At 45.5% G+C, this 15577-nt stretch overlaps 1 protein-coding gene across 1 annotated transcript; it reads right to left on the bottom strand.

Moving 5' to 3' along the window:
- Positions 1 to 5063: 5063 nt before the first annotated feature.
- Positions 5064 to 6401, bottom strand: LOC149991279 (cancer/testis antigen 1-like). Its single transcript, XM_090265171.1, has 3 exons — positions 6112 to 6401; positions 5579 to 5707; positions 5064 to 5317 (listed from the first exon to the last, which is right to left on the bottom strand). The coding sequence occupies exons 1-3, from the start codon at positions 6333 to 6335 to the stop codon at positions 5179 to 5181; spliced, it is 492 nt and encodes a 163-aa protein (XP_090121297.1). The 5' UTR covers positions 6336 to 6401; the 3' UTR covers positions 5064 to 5178.
- Between the last annotated feature and the right edge of the window lie 9176 nt (positions 6402 to 15577).

Here is a 15577-nt window from a genome sequence, read left to right as displayed (position 1 = left end):
AAAGGAGGAATTGTAATTCGCAGACCTGGCCTCTCCCCCGTCCTTTCCTGTGGTAGATAGAATTTGAAGGCGTCCACACAGACTGCAAGTCCTGCCGCACACACCCTGTAGAATGTCCTCCCCTTGAGGGCAGAAAGGAGCACTTTATACAATGGCACTAGCAACCTGAGCCAGGTGTGCTGGCTGCTGTGTCCACCCTGCTGTTGATTGAGTTCTTGAGGGAAAGCATGTCTGCAATTTAAAATGCACCTTCTTTTTTCACCAATCTATTCCGGGTGGTACATTTTTTTCCTAGATTCCAGAGTTCTGTAAATGCTGATTCTGACAGTTTTTGCCATCCCCTTAGTTGCTTTTGTGGAAGAATGGAGCCCTTCAGTTCCTCATTTGCCCTTTGTTGGCAGTGTCAGCCAGGACATCCAGGGTGGGGCAAAAGTGGCGTTACAGTTGTGAGTGCTCGAAACACAGAGTTTATTTTTGTATTATTATCTATTAATTATTGTATTATTTGCCATACAAACAACTGTAAACCTACTTTTACCCCACCCTGTAGTTGAAAAATATCCAAACATTCAAAAATAAAAAAAAAAACCCTATAGTACAACCATAACACAAGAGTTAGGAGCAGAAGCAGAGTGGATAATGTTGGAAAACACCTGAATTCTCTTCTATTCATTCATAATTACTCTCTAAATATTAGACAAGAAAGGAAAAATGAAAAAGAAGCAAGAAAGAGAAGACAAGAAAGGGAGAAGAACATGGCAAAGAGGAAGACAGGATTTAAGGAAAGAAGTAAGGAAGGAATGAAAGAAGAAAGGGAAGGAGGGAGGAAGGGAGGGAGGGGGGAAGGGAGGGAGGGAGGGAGGGAGGGAGGGAGGAGATCCTCCTGCTGCATGCTGTCAGGTGAATATTCCATAGTCATCATCATGACCACCCCATCAACATCTCAACAATGGGAACTGAATTTACCCTGCCACTTACTAGAAAGAACCCCCAAAACCAGACAAAACATATGAAACACAGGCTGTAAAGAAAGCAGGTGTCAAGCAATGAGGGACAGTGATCTTTGCGAGATGAGAAACAAGAGGTCTGCTCTGCATTTACCCCAGCTGACTGTCTGGAGAGGGAGATTCCTGGCAGAGCCCCCCATGGGCACCCTGAGTTTAGGAGATGGAACTGAAATCCTCAGCACCTAGAGTCTGCGAGGTAGAGGACCACAGGGAAGAGAGTGGCAGAGAGCGAGATCCCTGCATATCCGCAGAGGGTCCCCCTGGAGTATCCTGCAGACCACTGATCAGCACAAGCGTGGGAGGAAACTGCATGAGGCCAGGGGGAGAACTACTTGAAGGGAAGAAACATAACCATGCCCAGTGCTCAAGTAGGACAGGGACTAGTGGGTGTCCCCAACTGGCCAGGATGGTAAACCATTTGGGAGGCATCAGGCGGGGTGCTCAGAAGGGTTTTGCTGCAGTACTGTGAAAGAAAATGACTCCTATTCTGAAAGGGCCCACCCAGAAAATCTTCAGAGCCAGACTCTAAAGGATCCAACTATTTCCAAGTCACTTAACAGCATCCAGGACTACTGGCAAAAAATATGTGTAGGACCACGAAGATATCCAGCACCCAAGGGAAGATCATAATGTCTAGTATCCAATCTAAAATTACCAGTCATGCAGAGAAGCAGGAAAATACAACCTGATAGCGACAAATGATATTAACCCATAAAAGGCACCCACATTGAAAAGGAAGTAAAACTGCCTTTATTTTAAAAAAACAGGATCATCTTCGAGAGAATCCAATGGCATCTATAAAAGAGCTACTATAAGTGAGTTTAGCAAGAGCTGCAATATAATTTACAGGGAGCTCACTCCTTCCAATGAAAGCCCTAAAACAATATTCTCAGCACGTTTCCTCACTGACATGGGACAAGGCTAGTCAGCCCACAAAGCTCTGATTTTATCATTCCTGGGCTGTTTGTTCTTCTCATGCAAACTAAACATTTTAAAAAATTTTTGCCAAGGAGAGTCAATGGTGAGAAGGATGTGGGAAACCAGCATTCTGGTTGGTGGATATTTTTTGTAGGGCAATTTTGCAGTGAAGATTCAGAGTTTATAAAACAAATCATATTCAACTCAGTAAGTCTATCTCTCAGAATGTATCTTTTAAAAACATTTTTAAATACATTTATTGACTCTACAGAGAGATGAAGGGAGAGAGAGTAATATCAATGTTAGGGAGAAACATCAATTGGTTGCTTCCCATACCCACCCCGACACAGATAGAACCCAAAACCAAGGTATGTGCCCTGACCAGGAATCGAACCTGCAACCTTTTTGTGTATGATACATTGCTCCAACTGAGGCACACTGCCCAGGGCCTCTTGGAATCTATCTTAAGGATGCAATATTTCACATAAACATTTATATAAAGAATTCCATTGAACTCTGTAATAGGACAAAAATTGAAAATAACTTAAATGGTCGATAATTACATTATAAAGTATCTGTTATGCCTATGCCTCCATTCCATAATGCTTTTGAATCCTTGGCTCATATAGCTTAGTGGGTTGATGGCTGGCCTGTGAATCAAAGGGTTGCCAGTTTGATTCCCAGCCAGGGAACATGTGCCTGGGTTGTGCCCAGTTCCCTTTGGGAGCGTGCAAGAGGTAACCGATCAATGTTTCTCTCACTCATCAATGGTTCTCTTCCTTCTTTACCCTTTCTCTAGAAATGAATAGATAAAAAAAAACATTTTTATAATAATGCTTTCAAAGAAGTTTTAGAAAAAGGAAAAGTTTGTGTTAGATACAAAGTATTAGTAAAAATGTTAAGCTTGAAAACTATTATACACTATGTTATTGTTATACATTGACCATTAAATAAAGCTATAAAACTAAGGAACGAGTCCAACATGGTCAGAGTAGTTAATACTAATGATGCGACCCACCTTCCATTTCCTAAGTTGTCTTCTGTTACCTTGCAGCGCTTGAATATATGATTCCCAGTCCTCCCCTCCAACCCTGAGACAAAGCCAAGCCTATTAAGAGGTGGTGTAGTTGAAAAGAAATTCAGATATGGAATAGGAGCTCAGTTTCATTTTCTGCAGTGACAAACACTTAAGCACTAAACAAAACAAGTGGACCACAAGTGCCCAAGGGCCGGCGCAGGCAATAGATTAGGGCCCCATAATAATGTGGCAACTACTGTAGGAGTCACTGCTGTGGGAAGGATCCACTGCCAAGTCCAGATACAAGGTTGGGCCTCAGCCCCATTTTCCTAGCCCAGGTTTGGTGGGAAAGTGGGGGCCCAAAACCCTCTGTTGTCCACATCACCAGGGAAAGCTGGTCAAGAACGTTGATGATGAAAATTTGGAGGGCTTCAACATATGACTTTGAGCTGTGGGGGGAAACACAACCATTCAGTCTGAGACACCAGTGAACTAATATACATACAGTCACCCCACTTAGCAGGTAAGCTTGTGAGAGCTGCTGGTGTCAAGTCCTCTTATTTGAGGACTAGTTATTCCTATCATGAGAACGTGTATGTAATGGGCTACAGCTGCTCAGCTACACAAAGGGGTTAGATTGTTTTCTGTCTTTGGAATCTCTTAGCAGGTTGCCTGTGACATACATCATGTTCTGGTGCAATGGTTACTCAATAATAAAACTGTTTCTCTTCTATTTTATGGTTATGTTTTCTGGGTTGGCGGAAGACTGTTCTATTTTTTCATTTCTTAGATGCTAAAAGTACCTAAAAAGAGCCCTCTTTGTAGATGAGGAGAGAGGGCATGGGGGCAGGGAAACAGGTATCACCATTGCACATCCATTTCAAAGAGGGTCAAATAAGGTTTCAACATGTAAAAGGACCTGGGAGTACAGGGAGCCACTGGAAAGCCAGGATTGGGTTTCTTACCAATCTTCTTTCTCTTCTACTTTTCCTGCACTTGTCCGTTCCTGCATCTTTCATTAGTCACACGCATATTCCTCAGAGCCACTGGAAGGAAAAGCACTATCCCAGCCTCCTCATGGCTCCACATGGCAGAGCTGAGGTTGGTATGATACCACAGCTCAGACTTGGGTGCTGGAGTCAAATAGACCTAGATTCAAATCAGGCCTCTGACACTCCCTAGCTGAGTGACCTTCAGAAGGTTACTTAGCTTCTGAGCTGCAATTCTGTACCTGCAAAAGGTATGATAGTATCTACCACATTGCATTGTTGTGACAATGTTATGTAATGATGTAGGAAAAGTACATATCATAGTGCCTGCATACAGATTTTCCCAAGACTATACTACACTGCCCCTTCAGCCTCCCCAAAACTCCTAACCAGCTGTCCCAGGACTTTTCTTCTCTGTTCTGAAACAAGGACAGTGAAGCACAAAATTCTTATTCTAGTGTTTCTGGTTTCTTTGCTCTTCTCATACAAAGTATTTTTATTTATTTTTAATTTAAATTTTCTTTTGTGACAGGAAACAACTCCAGCAATAACAGGAATGTGGGCAAATCAGCATTCTTGTGTAGGGAGCACATTTTCTGCAGAGCAGTTTTGTATTATAGATCTACCTCTTGGATTCTACCTTAAGAATACAACCAATCATGCACAGACTTGTATACAATAACCTCATTAAGACATTGTGTATAATAAGGAAAAATGAAAATGATTTGTGTTGAACAATTACATTATAATGCACCTTCTGTAAATCCTTTCAGAAAGATGTGTTTGAAGAATTTTTAGACAGAGGTAAAGCCCAGATATTAGATGAGAATATTTCAGGAGGAAAAAAACCCATAATGCTAACCTTGAAAAACCTTACTTGTTTATGCGACTGTTACACATTTAACAGACATACAACTCTAAAACTATAAAAGTATCCCAAAATACTGACAGTGGTTAATGCTGAATGACAAGTCACAAGTAATTTTCGTTTTCCTTCATTTCCTAAATTGTCTTCAGTTGCCTGTACTACTTGAATATTTGCACTCCAGAACCTCTCCCCACCAACCCAATGACAAAGGCAAGAAAATCTGGATGCTGGAAAGAAACTCAGACACGAAATAGTAGCTCAGTTTTATTATCTTCAGTAGGCAAAATTTTAATCAAAATAAGAGGGCCCAGGGTGCCCAAGGCCCAGTACAGGCAAACAATTAGGACACATTGCCTAGGATGAGACAACCTTGTGGCCTCAACCCACTCTCTTGGACTGAAAGTTAGCAAAAACCAGGGACATAAGGAACTGCATGATCTGCACCACCATGAAAAGCTGGTTGAGCAAGGAGACAGTGGAAATCCACAGGAGGTCAGAGTCTTCAGCAGTTAATCGGCTAGTGTGAGGGGAAAAAAAAAATCACTTTAGAGGTGATAACTCCTGACCTTCCTCATTCCAACCCCTCCCTCCCAGGTGGCAATTAGACCTACATACTCCTTCCTTAAAGGTCCTCAGGCCAGGGCTGACCTGGTGGCCCATGGTCCTCCTGAGTTAGATCAACGCTTTGGTATTTCCACATTCCCAATAGAGCAATTCTCTAGCAGAGACGGGCCCCGCCTGCTGCTGCTACTCCCACCCAGGCCCTTCTAGAACTTACATAAAGAGGTCACTGCCAGTCACTGTGAACTCCCACTCTACCATCCCGCGGTACAGTTCAGCACCTGGAATCAGGCACCCATGGGCCAACTCCGCATCCACATTGGACAGGAAGGGCACCATGAGGGTGCTGGTGGAGTTAAGGTAAAGGCACTATCCCCACCGACTTTGTGAATCAGGCCCCCTTACATGTCAGAGGCCGGTTCTCTTCCAGGCCGCCCCTCACCCTAAGGACACCCAACCCTCCAGGATTACCCTTCAAGGTATTCCACCACAGCCGTCCTCTGGCCACCCCGCCATGCCCCACACCATCACAGCTGCTCCAGTCAGCCCCCTTAGGTCCTCATAATCCTGTTCTGTCCCACCACAAGTTCACCCCGTTCCCACCAGGGCCCAAAGTCTCTCCGGCCCGTCCTCCTGCCCATCCCCCTCCCTATACCTCCATGTTTGGGGGAGGGGCGAGGGAGGGGGAAGGGAGACAGGTGGAGGTAGGGGGAGGTGGAAGGGGGTTGGGGAGCTTCTCAAAAAGGATACAACTCCAGCACTGGGCTTCCCTGGTTTCTGTCGGAGGCACAGGCCTCTCCAGCCTGCCCGGAGTTGAGCGATGCCCTGTCGACCTGGGGATCTTCCCCAGCTTCAGCGCTTCCCGCTCCGGACCTGTCCCAGTCTCCAGGGCCCATGGAGCCCCCTGGGCCATTGGGTGATCCAGCACCGCCCTCCATGCTGCTTGAGCCTTCGTTGTCGTCGGGGGTCTGCATGGCCGCGCTGCCCACCAGAGACCCGAACACACCTTGCCTCACCGCTGACAGACCAAGACCTCCCAATAAGCCCCACCCTTCCCGCCAGAGGTAGCGCCTGCGCACACAACCTTGGGGGGAGGGAGGGGGAGGCTCCTGGCAGGGCATTGGTTCCCGCCAAACCAGCTTAACCACTCACAGTCCGTGTTGCTGGGGAGATACTGTTTTTGAGGGAAGCACTGGGGCCGCTCACGAAGCCCCGCCCCTTGTGCCTCACATCCTACAGCCCCCGCCCTTCCTGGAAGAGAGACCTTGGCCTGAAAGTCCCAGGGTTGCTGGGTGACATAGTGAGTCCAGTAGTAAGGGAGCAGAAAGATGGGGTGAATGTGGCAGGGGAAACAGCGTGAAGATTTGGCCAACGTAGCCATGCAGGGCCACCATGGCTAGGACTTGGAGAGGCGTGCCCTGAGGGAAAGAATGGTCCGTGTCACAGTGGGCCCTCTGTGTGTCTATCAGTAAATGGCGGGTGGCACACTGGGGTAAAATGTGTCATATGAAAAAGTCTCTGCTAGCCTCAGACTTTTAGGATTCTGAGAATAACTAGTGTTTCTGAAAAACATACCAATGAGCTGCTGTCCCACAAGCAGCCAGTTCCCTCTGGCCAACCTAGAAACTCACTTATCTTGAGGCTGGGCTATGAAAGCACCCAAATTCCCATGGAGACACTCCCAAACCGTGCTGCTCCAGGCAGGCAATAAGGGCTACCGCCTCACCCCAGCAACACCCTCCCAAAAACCCCACATAAAACCATAGACAGTACAAAAACATCAGGGGAAGCTTGTTACTTCCAAGAAAAGTGGTCTCCCCCAAATTAGAAGGTGTGTAATGGGGAGCGCCTTGATGGCTGGGCTCATCCCATCATGCAGGCCCCACCTGCCGGACCTCATCCAATCTCCATTTACCTCCCAAAGGCCCCATTTCCACATACCTTCTGTTGGGGGTCAGGACTTCAATATATTCCAATTCTGTGAGGAAAGGACTCAAACTTCAGTGCATAGCAGAGTCCTACTCACTGACTCACTCACTGACTCCTATGTTTGCATGAGTATTTTTTTAACAGGGAGCCAAGGATTTATGTGACCAAACGTAGAAAGAACATCTGTACTGATTGATAATCCATGCTAGCTGTTGTGATAGGTATAATTAAGTCTCACAGATACTTCCAACTAAGGCACAAGACAGAGACAGTAAACTAAGATTTCGTGATATGCCCTGGCTGGTGTGGCTCAGTGGATTTCCAGTTTGATTCCCAGTCAAAGCACATACCTGGGTTATTGGCCAGGTCTCCAGTGGGGAACGTGCGAGAGGCAACCGAATCTCTTGTACATTGGTGCTTCTCTCCCTCTCTTTCTCCCTCCCTTCCCCTCTCTCTGAATGTAAATAAATAAAATAAAATATTTTTAAAATATTTAAAGCAATTCAAATCCAAATGCCCCCATTAGGCTCTGGGAATGAAGTAGCTATTGAGGTTAAGACCTATGACGATGGTCATTCTATTTTCTCTCAACCTCACCTCAGAGTGCCCCCTCCCCCTCCTTGTGCTCCCTGCCTGGAGGACAGTGCTTCCCCAGCTGTCCTCACCACTGGTGTTGACTGCTCATGCTCCTGTGCCAGGCCCCACCCCTCACACCTCAGGCCCAGGAGGTGACACAGGCCATGTCTAAGTTCCTCTCTGCTACTTCTGGGTCACCCTTCTACTTGCTCTTCTGGTCACTGTCCTTACCCAGCTCTGCTCTGTGCCTCAGAGGCTGCCCCACATGGATGGCACCACTCAGGAAGTTCCTTTGTTTAGGCCACCCCTTGGGCTCAGCCAATGGAAACCATTGGCAGGAGACCAGAGGGTGGCAAGGGTGAGAACCAAAGGTATTTGTCCCCTCCCCACCCCCCGAAATACATCATCTGATATTCCCTGCAGTTCTGGGAGTGGCTGCATTCCTCGGCTCTCACCAGGATGCAGTAGCACTGACCCCTATCCCTGCCCCTTGAAGCCCAGGCTTGTTATAGAGAATATGGCTTCCCTTGGAGCCTGACCACCCCTTGGTAGCTTTGGTATGCTGGCAAATGTTTGACAACTTGTTCTCTGGGATGTGAGAGAGATTAGAAATGATGCATATATGAGGGGGTACCTCAAATTAGAATTAGCTTCTGGAAGGCAAGCTCCTGTTACTATAGGCTTCTCCTGCTAGGGGAGTGTTTCAAGACTCATTTGTAGCAATGTACCAGCTGGCATTGTTGTGAGACACTGCATTCAGCTTCAGTGAATTTTTTTGAAGACTCAATGTATTTGCCCACTTCATAGTGAGTGATTTATGAGCACACCTGCCCATACCAGGCTGAGTGTGAAGCTGTTTTGACCCCAAACAGTATGAACCCCATGACCCCCATCCTATTACCTGATCTCACCTCGAGCGACTTTTTCTCTGTTTCCCCAGATGAAGAAAGTCCTCAAAGGAAAACATTTTTGCTGATGTGGAAAACGTGAAACAAAAAAACACAGAAGCACTAAAAGGCACCAAAATTGATGACTTCAAAAACTGTTTTGAGCAGTGGGGAAAAAACGTCTTAATAGATGTATTGCATCAAATGGAGAGGACTTTGAAGGTGACTGAAGTTTAAACATGTAAGAATAAATACACAGAGACTTCCGGCCAAGATGGAGGTGGAAATAAAAATTCTGCATCTCCCTCACAACTAAGAAGGAATTTACAATCAATTCAAAACTTAAAAAACAAAACAAAACAACAACAACAACAAAAAAAAAAAAACACAGAAAATCCAGAAATGTGAAACTATAGATAAGTTCAGCAAAGAAATAAGGAAGAAATATTTAGCCAGAAAGGTAGAAGGGGCAGAGCCAGGTTGGAGAGAAAGAGGTGCAGAGTAGCAGCTGACAGGGAGGTGCTTGGTGGCCACAGGTAGCACATGGCTGGAGGCCGCAGCTGCTGGCGAGGCGGCTGGACGCAGCAGCGAAAAGCACAGTCATACATTTTAAACCCCGGAAGTGATCCCAGCCCCAAAGCAGATCGATCCCAGCCCCAGACAAGACAGCGAAGCTTGTGGTTCCTGCGCTAGGGAAAATAGAGCCCCATTGTTTCTGACTGTGAAAGCCAGTCAGGGATTGGGGCAGAGGAAGAAACTGCCACTCTCTCAAAGGAGGCAGCTGGCTTAGTACAGGAAGAGGGAGAAGTGCCTGGAAAAAGGGCGAGTGCTGAGCAAGCAGCATGGGTCCCTCTCACCCCTCCCCCACATACAGTGCCACAACATGTTGAAACAGGTCACCAGCACTAGCGAATACATAAGGCTCCACCCCTTATAACAGGAGCAGCAGCTCTACCAAGACACAGAGGCAAACACAGAAAGCTGTCAAGATGAGGAGACAGAGAAGTACAGCCCAAAAGGGGGTTCGTATCATGGTTCCAGTGGGAGAACTAAGCAACAAGGGAATAGCAAACCTAACAGATGAGGAGATAGCGAAATTAACAGACGCACAGTTCAAAGTACTGCTGATAAAGATGCTCACAGAACTGACACAAAAGATGAAACATAACAAGGAAGAAATAAAGGCTATACTAAGTGAAATGAAGGAAAACCCACATGATACTAGTGGAGAAGGGAAGGAAACCAGGGCTCAGATCAAAGAATTAGAACATAAGGGAGAAATAAATAGCCAGTACGGAAGGAGGAAACAAGAATTTAAGAAAATGAGGAGAGACTTAGAAACCCCTGGGATCACTTTAAATGTGCCAACATCCGAATCATAAGAGTGCTAGAAGGAGAAGAGGAAAAGCAAGACATTGAAAAACTATGTGAAAAGATAATGAAGGAAAACGTCCCTAATTTGGAGAAAGAAATGGACATACAGGTCCAGGAAGCACAGAGAGCCCTAAACAAACTAGACCCAGGCAGGACCACCCAAGACATTTCATAATCAATATGCTAAAGGTTAAGGATAAAGAGAGAATCTTAAAAGTAGCTAGAGAGAAGAGAATTATCTACAAAGGGGTGCCTATAAGACTGTCAGCTAATCTCTCAAAAGAAACTTTGCAGGCAAGAAGGGGTTGGCAAGAAATATTCAAAGTGATGGAAAGCAAGGACCTACAACCAAGACTACTCTATCCAGCAAAGCTATCATTTAGAATGGAAGGGCAGAAAAAGTGTTTCCCATACAAGGTAAAGCTAAAGGAGTTTATTATCACCAAGCCATTATTATATGAAATGTTAATGGAACACATTTAAGAAAAAGGAGATCAAATCTATGAACACTAAACTGACAACAGAATAACAACTATCAACAACAGAATCTTTAAAAAAATAAAAAAATAAAAAAACTAAGCAGACAACCATAGTGGAAACAGATCACAGGTATGGGGAGCAAGTGGAGGGGTGTCAGCTGGGAAGGCAAAGTGGGGAGCAGGAGGGAAATGGTGCAGGATTAAGAAGCGTAGTAGGAAGGAGCAGAATAGACAGGGATGTTAAGAATAGTATAGGAAAGGATAAAGTCAAGGAATTTATATGCATGAACCATAGACATGAACTAAGGGGGGTGGGACTGTGGGAAGGAAGGGCAAGTGGTGGGCAGAGGGGAGCAAAAGGAAAAGAAATTGGGACAACCGTAACAGCATAATCAATAAAACATACAAAACAAACTTTGGCAAAGTAATTTACTTGGGTACTAATTAGAAGATTTTCTGAACACAATTGCTGCATAACTTTTTAAATTTTTCTTCTGTTTACAAATGGAATCCATGCTCATTGTAAAAATTAGAAAAAATAAGGGCAAATTTGGAAAATAAAATGAATACCAAGCCTCTCATTACTAAAGATAACCACAATAAAAATGATGGTGAATTTCAGGATGGAATGAGCTTTTTCACGTTTAGTATTTTGAACTGTGACTGAAACATGCTAATCACTCAATTCATGTTAGTGGTTATTATTTTTCCATTGATAGTGGGCTTAGTGAAGTCTTTCTTTATCCAAAAATCAGAGTTCATCTAAATTTTCTTCTAGTATATTCACTTTGATTTTATTGTGTGTATACTACTTAAATACCTTCTCATTATAAATTCATATATCAATAAGCAGCATATATGTAAATGTATTCCTTCACATATTTCCCTCCCATGTTTTGGTGACAAATGTGAAAAAGAACTTAATATGTCAGTGTCCGTTTGTCCACTCCTATTTCATTCATTAAACAGTAAGTTGTCCCTCAGTATTGTGCCTGCGAAGGATGTACCCCATGACTCTTGGATGCATTGGCAGAGAGCTGTGTCTAGGGGTGCAAACTCCCCTGCCCTCTGAGGTCCACCCTGTTCACAGGCTGTGTGGAGGCAGGAAAGGAGGATGCGCAGGGAGCTGGAGGGGAGCACGGGCACGGGGTACAGAGGTGTCCACCCCAGGAGCGTGAAGTCAGACGGCATGAGCGGGTTTGGGTGCCCAGATTCTCAGCAGGAATAGGCAGCCGGCAGATGGTGGTGAGCGGGAAGAGATTCCAGAGATATGTACAAAACACAGGACAGAGGTCATTAGCAGGTCAAAGCAGAGCTCTTCATCTGTCACCTGCCCAGACTGGTTTTTCCCTCCATGGCCCCATGTCAGTATGACCCAGTTACACCAAAACGTGGAGGTCCTCCTTTCAACCACACTTCTTCATCCTACACATCCAGCCCTTCCTGAAATCAGTGCTTTTGACCTGCTAACAACTGTTCTCTGGGGTTTCTCTAGAATCCCTTCACCCACCTGCTTTGCTTGGCGTGTTCCACGTTAGTATACTATTATCTTTTCTACCCAAGTATGTCAACTCCCTGGAGATAAGGCTTTCTGCCGCCTTCTTTCCTTTGCTGTATTATTCCCAGTTCCTGAAACAGTGTGGGACCCAGAGTCCTCCAGAACAAATACTTGCCCAAGGAAGCACCTGGAGGTGGAGAGGCCTCCCCTGGACCAACAGTCCCATCCCCTTCAAACTCCAAGACAAGCAGAGGTGAAGTAGGAGCCAGCTTTGCAAAAATGAAATTTTTTATTGCTATATTTGCAGGGGCTTAGCAGAGAAAGAGTGTCCCTGCTGTCTGCCCCCAGTCTCACCCCCCAGCTGAGGTCAGGGTGTGGGGGAAGTCTTTCTAGGACCCACTCAGCTGTCTAGCGATGGATGTGACAGAGTGGGTTAAGTATAGCTGCTACATGGGAGACTTGAGATGTGGAAGGTGCATCGGTCTTAAGGCCAAAGAATGGAGCTCTTAGGCATAAGACCTGGGATCCAAAAATTCTGGTATAATTTCAGCAAACCCCATTAAATCTGCTGCCCCTTCAGTAACCGCTGATGCCAGTGACTGCCTATGTTCTTCAAAGATATTTTAGCCTGCTGGGAAGAATTTAGTAACTTCTCTGCTTCAGTAAACTTCTCTGTTCTCAGAGCCAACTCCCCTAAAGCCATCTGCAGAAAGTCCTTTCAACTTCCTGCCCCCTAACCCCTTAAAAAAAAACCCTGCCTTACTTTTGTTTGCAGCCGACACCTTCCTGTCATTCTAGTCTCAGCCCACCTATCGCAGCTGGCCAAATAAACTTTTTAAAACTCATGGCCTGTCCTCCTGTCATTTCTCCTCTCAGTCTTGTTGGACCTAAGAGGAGCCAAGCCCAGATCCAATCCCAAGCTGGTGCCCACCTCAGATTCCTACAGTTGTGCCCAGCCAAGTGAGGAGCCTCATATCCCTGGGACAGAACAGCTCACCTACTCCCTCCCCCATGGCCTCAGGGCAGAAGAACACGGCAGGTACAAAAGAACCTCTGTAGGCAATGCTGCCTCACAACCCCACATTAACACCTATCCCTGCCTGCCTCCCACTGTACCTTTCCTGTGACTTCACCCCCATCCAGACATAGAAGTGAACTAGCACCCAGCAAGCCAGAGACACAAGATTGCCTCACATTAGAGCGGCCCTGGCCCTCCCGCACCTCCAGCCTTCCCCCTACCCACCTCCCTCCAGCCGCAGGGGCAATGGAACTGGTACCTGTACCAGGGCTGGCCCTCCTGCTCCTGAAGCTCTTGTGCCCACCTGGTCCCTCCTGAGCCCCTGGGCAGGGCCAGAGAGGCCCAAGCCTGAGACCTGGAAACAAGGCAGTGTGTGTGACTGGACCCTGGAAGCCCCAGGCTGGAGGCAGTGGGGCTGGCAGATACTCCTCCCATGCAGGCTGGGAGAGCCAAGATGGACAGCACCCAGAGTGAAAATCGTGGTGAAGGAGCAAGTCTCATCCATACTGACTCCCCCAGGCACTGGGCGGGGGGTGGCCGAGGGCAGGCAGGGCCCAGGAGTGACTCCTTCAGAATCAGCCTGAGGCTAGGCCCTGCCCAGTCCATGCAGAGTCAGGCCAGGTGTGGAGCACAGGGAGGAAGACAGGCTTGGAATGTTCCAGAAGCACCTGACTCACCACCAGAACTTGATGAAAGGGACCAGTAATCAGCAAGCTGGTCACATGGGAGGTTGGCCAGGCTGGCAGTGGCTCAGGCTTCAGGTTAATGTGCGTGCTTGGAGCCTGGAAGACTTGATGGGAAACAGTCACATGACCAGGGGCCTCAGAGGAGGAGGTTTCTGGGAAGTGGCAGCAGGGCATGTTTGTGCAGGCGCTCAGGGGAGTTTGAGTGGTGTCACATGCTAAGGGGCGGAGCTTCCTACAGGGAAGCTGCTGTTTAGCGCTGGGAAACTGAAAGCCTGAAGTCAGGACCGAAGAACCATGCAGGTTGAAGACTGAGGTGCAAGCAGTGTGGCCACAGACGGCAAAGGCCAGGGCAGTACGGGTGACCCTGGCAGCTCAGATGAGTTTGGTTAAAGGTTTGTCAATTTTATCTTCTTAAAGAACCAGCATCTGAAATGAAAGAGAAATAACAAAAGTCATATGATATCAATAGAAGCTGAAAAAGCATTTGATAAAGTACAACACTTATTTATGACAAAAACACTCAGCAAAGTAGTAATAGAGGGAGCATACCTCAACACAATAAAGAACATATACAAGAAACCTGCAGCCAACATCATACTCAATGGGTAAAAACTGAAAGCTTTCCCCCTAAGATCAGGAACAAGACAAGGATGTCCACCCTCTTTGCTTCTACTCAACATAGTTTTGGAAGATCTAGCCACAGCAATCAGAAGAAAGGAGAAATAAAAGGCATCCAAATTGGAAAAGAGGAAGTAAAACTGTCATTATTTGCAGACGACTTGATAGTGTACATACAAAACGCTATACACTCCACAAAAAACACTACTAGACCTAATAAGTGAATTTTGCAAAACAGCTGGGAACAAAGTCAATATTCAGAAATCTAAGGTATTTCTGTACACCAACAATAAAATATCAGAGATAGAAACTAGGAAAAAATCCCATTTACTATAGCAACAAGAAAAGTAAACTACTTGGAAATAAACTTAACAAAGCAGATAAAAGACTTGAACTTGGAAAACTACAGAACACTGAGGAAAAAAATTAAGGAAGATACCAATAAATGGAAGCACATACCATGTTCATGAATGGGATGAGTTAACATCATTAAAATATCCATACTACCCAAAGCAATTTATAGATTCAATGCAATCCTTATTAAAATACTAATGGCATATTTCACAGACCTAGAACAAATACTTTAAAAATTTATATGGAACCAAAAAGGACCCCAAATAGCCTGCGCAATCCTGGAAAAGAAGAACAAAATAGGAAGAATCACAATACGTGTTATCAAACTATACTATAAGGCCACTGTAATAAAAACAATATGGTACTGACATAAGAACAGACATATAGATCAATGGACCAGAATAGAGAGCCCAGGAATGAACCCAGGTCTGTAAGGTCTATTAATATTTGACAAAGGGCCCTGGCTGCTGTGGCTCAGTGTATTGAGCATTGGCCTGCGAACCAAGTGTTGCTGGTTCGATTCCCAGTCAGGGCACATGACTAGCGTGCACATCAGGTTCCCATTTGGGGGCACATGAGAGGCAACCACACAGTGATGTTTCTCTCCCTCCCTTTCTCCTTTCCTCTCTCTCTAAAAATAAATAAATAAATAAATAAATAAGTAAATAAATAAATAAAATTGTTTAAAAAAATTTATTTGACAAACGGGGAAGGAACATAAAATGGAGTGAAAATAGCCTCTTCAACAAATGGTGTGGGGAGAACTAGACAGGGACATGCAAAAAAATAAAACTAGA

The sequence above is a fragment of the Furipterus horrens genome, unplaced genomic scaffold (assembly GCF_987537825.1).
Source record: "Furipterus horrens unplaced genomic scaffold, mFurHor1.1.pri manual_scaffold_17, whole genome shotgun sequence".
Taxonomy (NCBI): domain Eukaryota; kingdom Metazoa; phylum Chordata; class Mammalia; order Chiroptera; family Furipteridae; genus Furipterus; species Furipterus horrens.
Note: the sequence above shows the minus strand (reverse complement) of the source record. Positions and strands in the feature narration are given on the sequence as shown.

Coding starts and splice junctions, on each gene's coding strand:
- LOC149991279 (XM_090265171.1), bottom strand. CDS start 6,335: ATGCAGACCCCCGACGACAACGAAGGCTCAAGCAGCATGGAGGGCGGT. Junction 5,708..6,111: donor GGAAGCCCAGTGCTGGAGTT/GTATCCTTTTTG, acceptor TAACTCCACCAG/CACCCTCATGGTGCCCTTCC. Junction 5,318..5,578: donor ACTGGCAGTGACCTCTTTAT/GTAAGTTCTAGA, acceptor CCCTCACACTAG/CCGATTAACTGCTGAAGACT.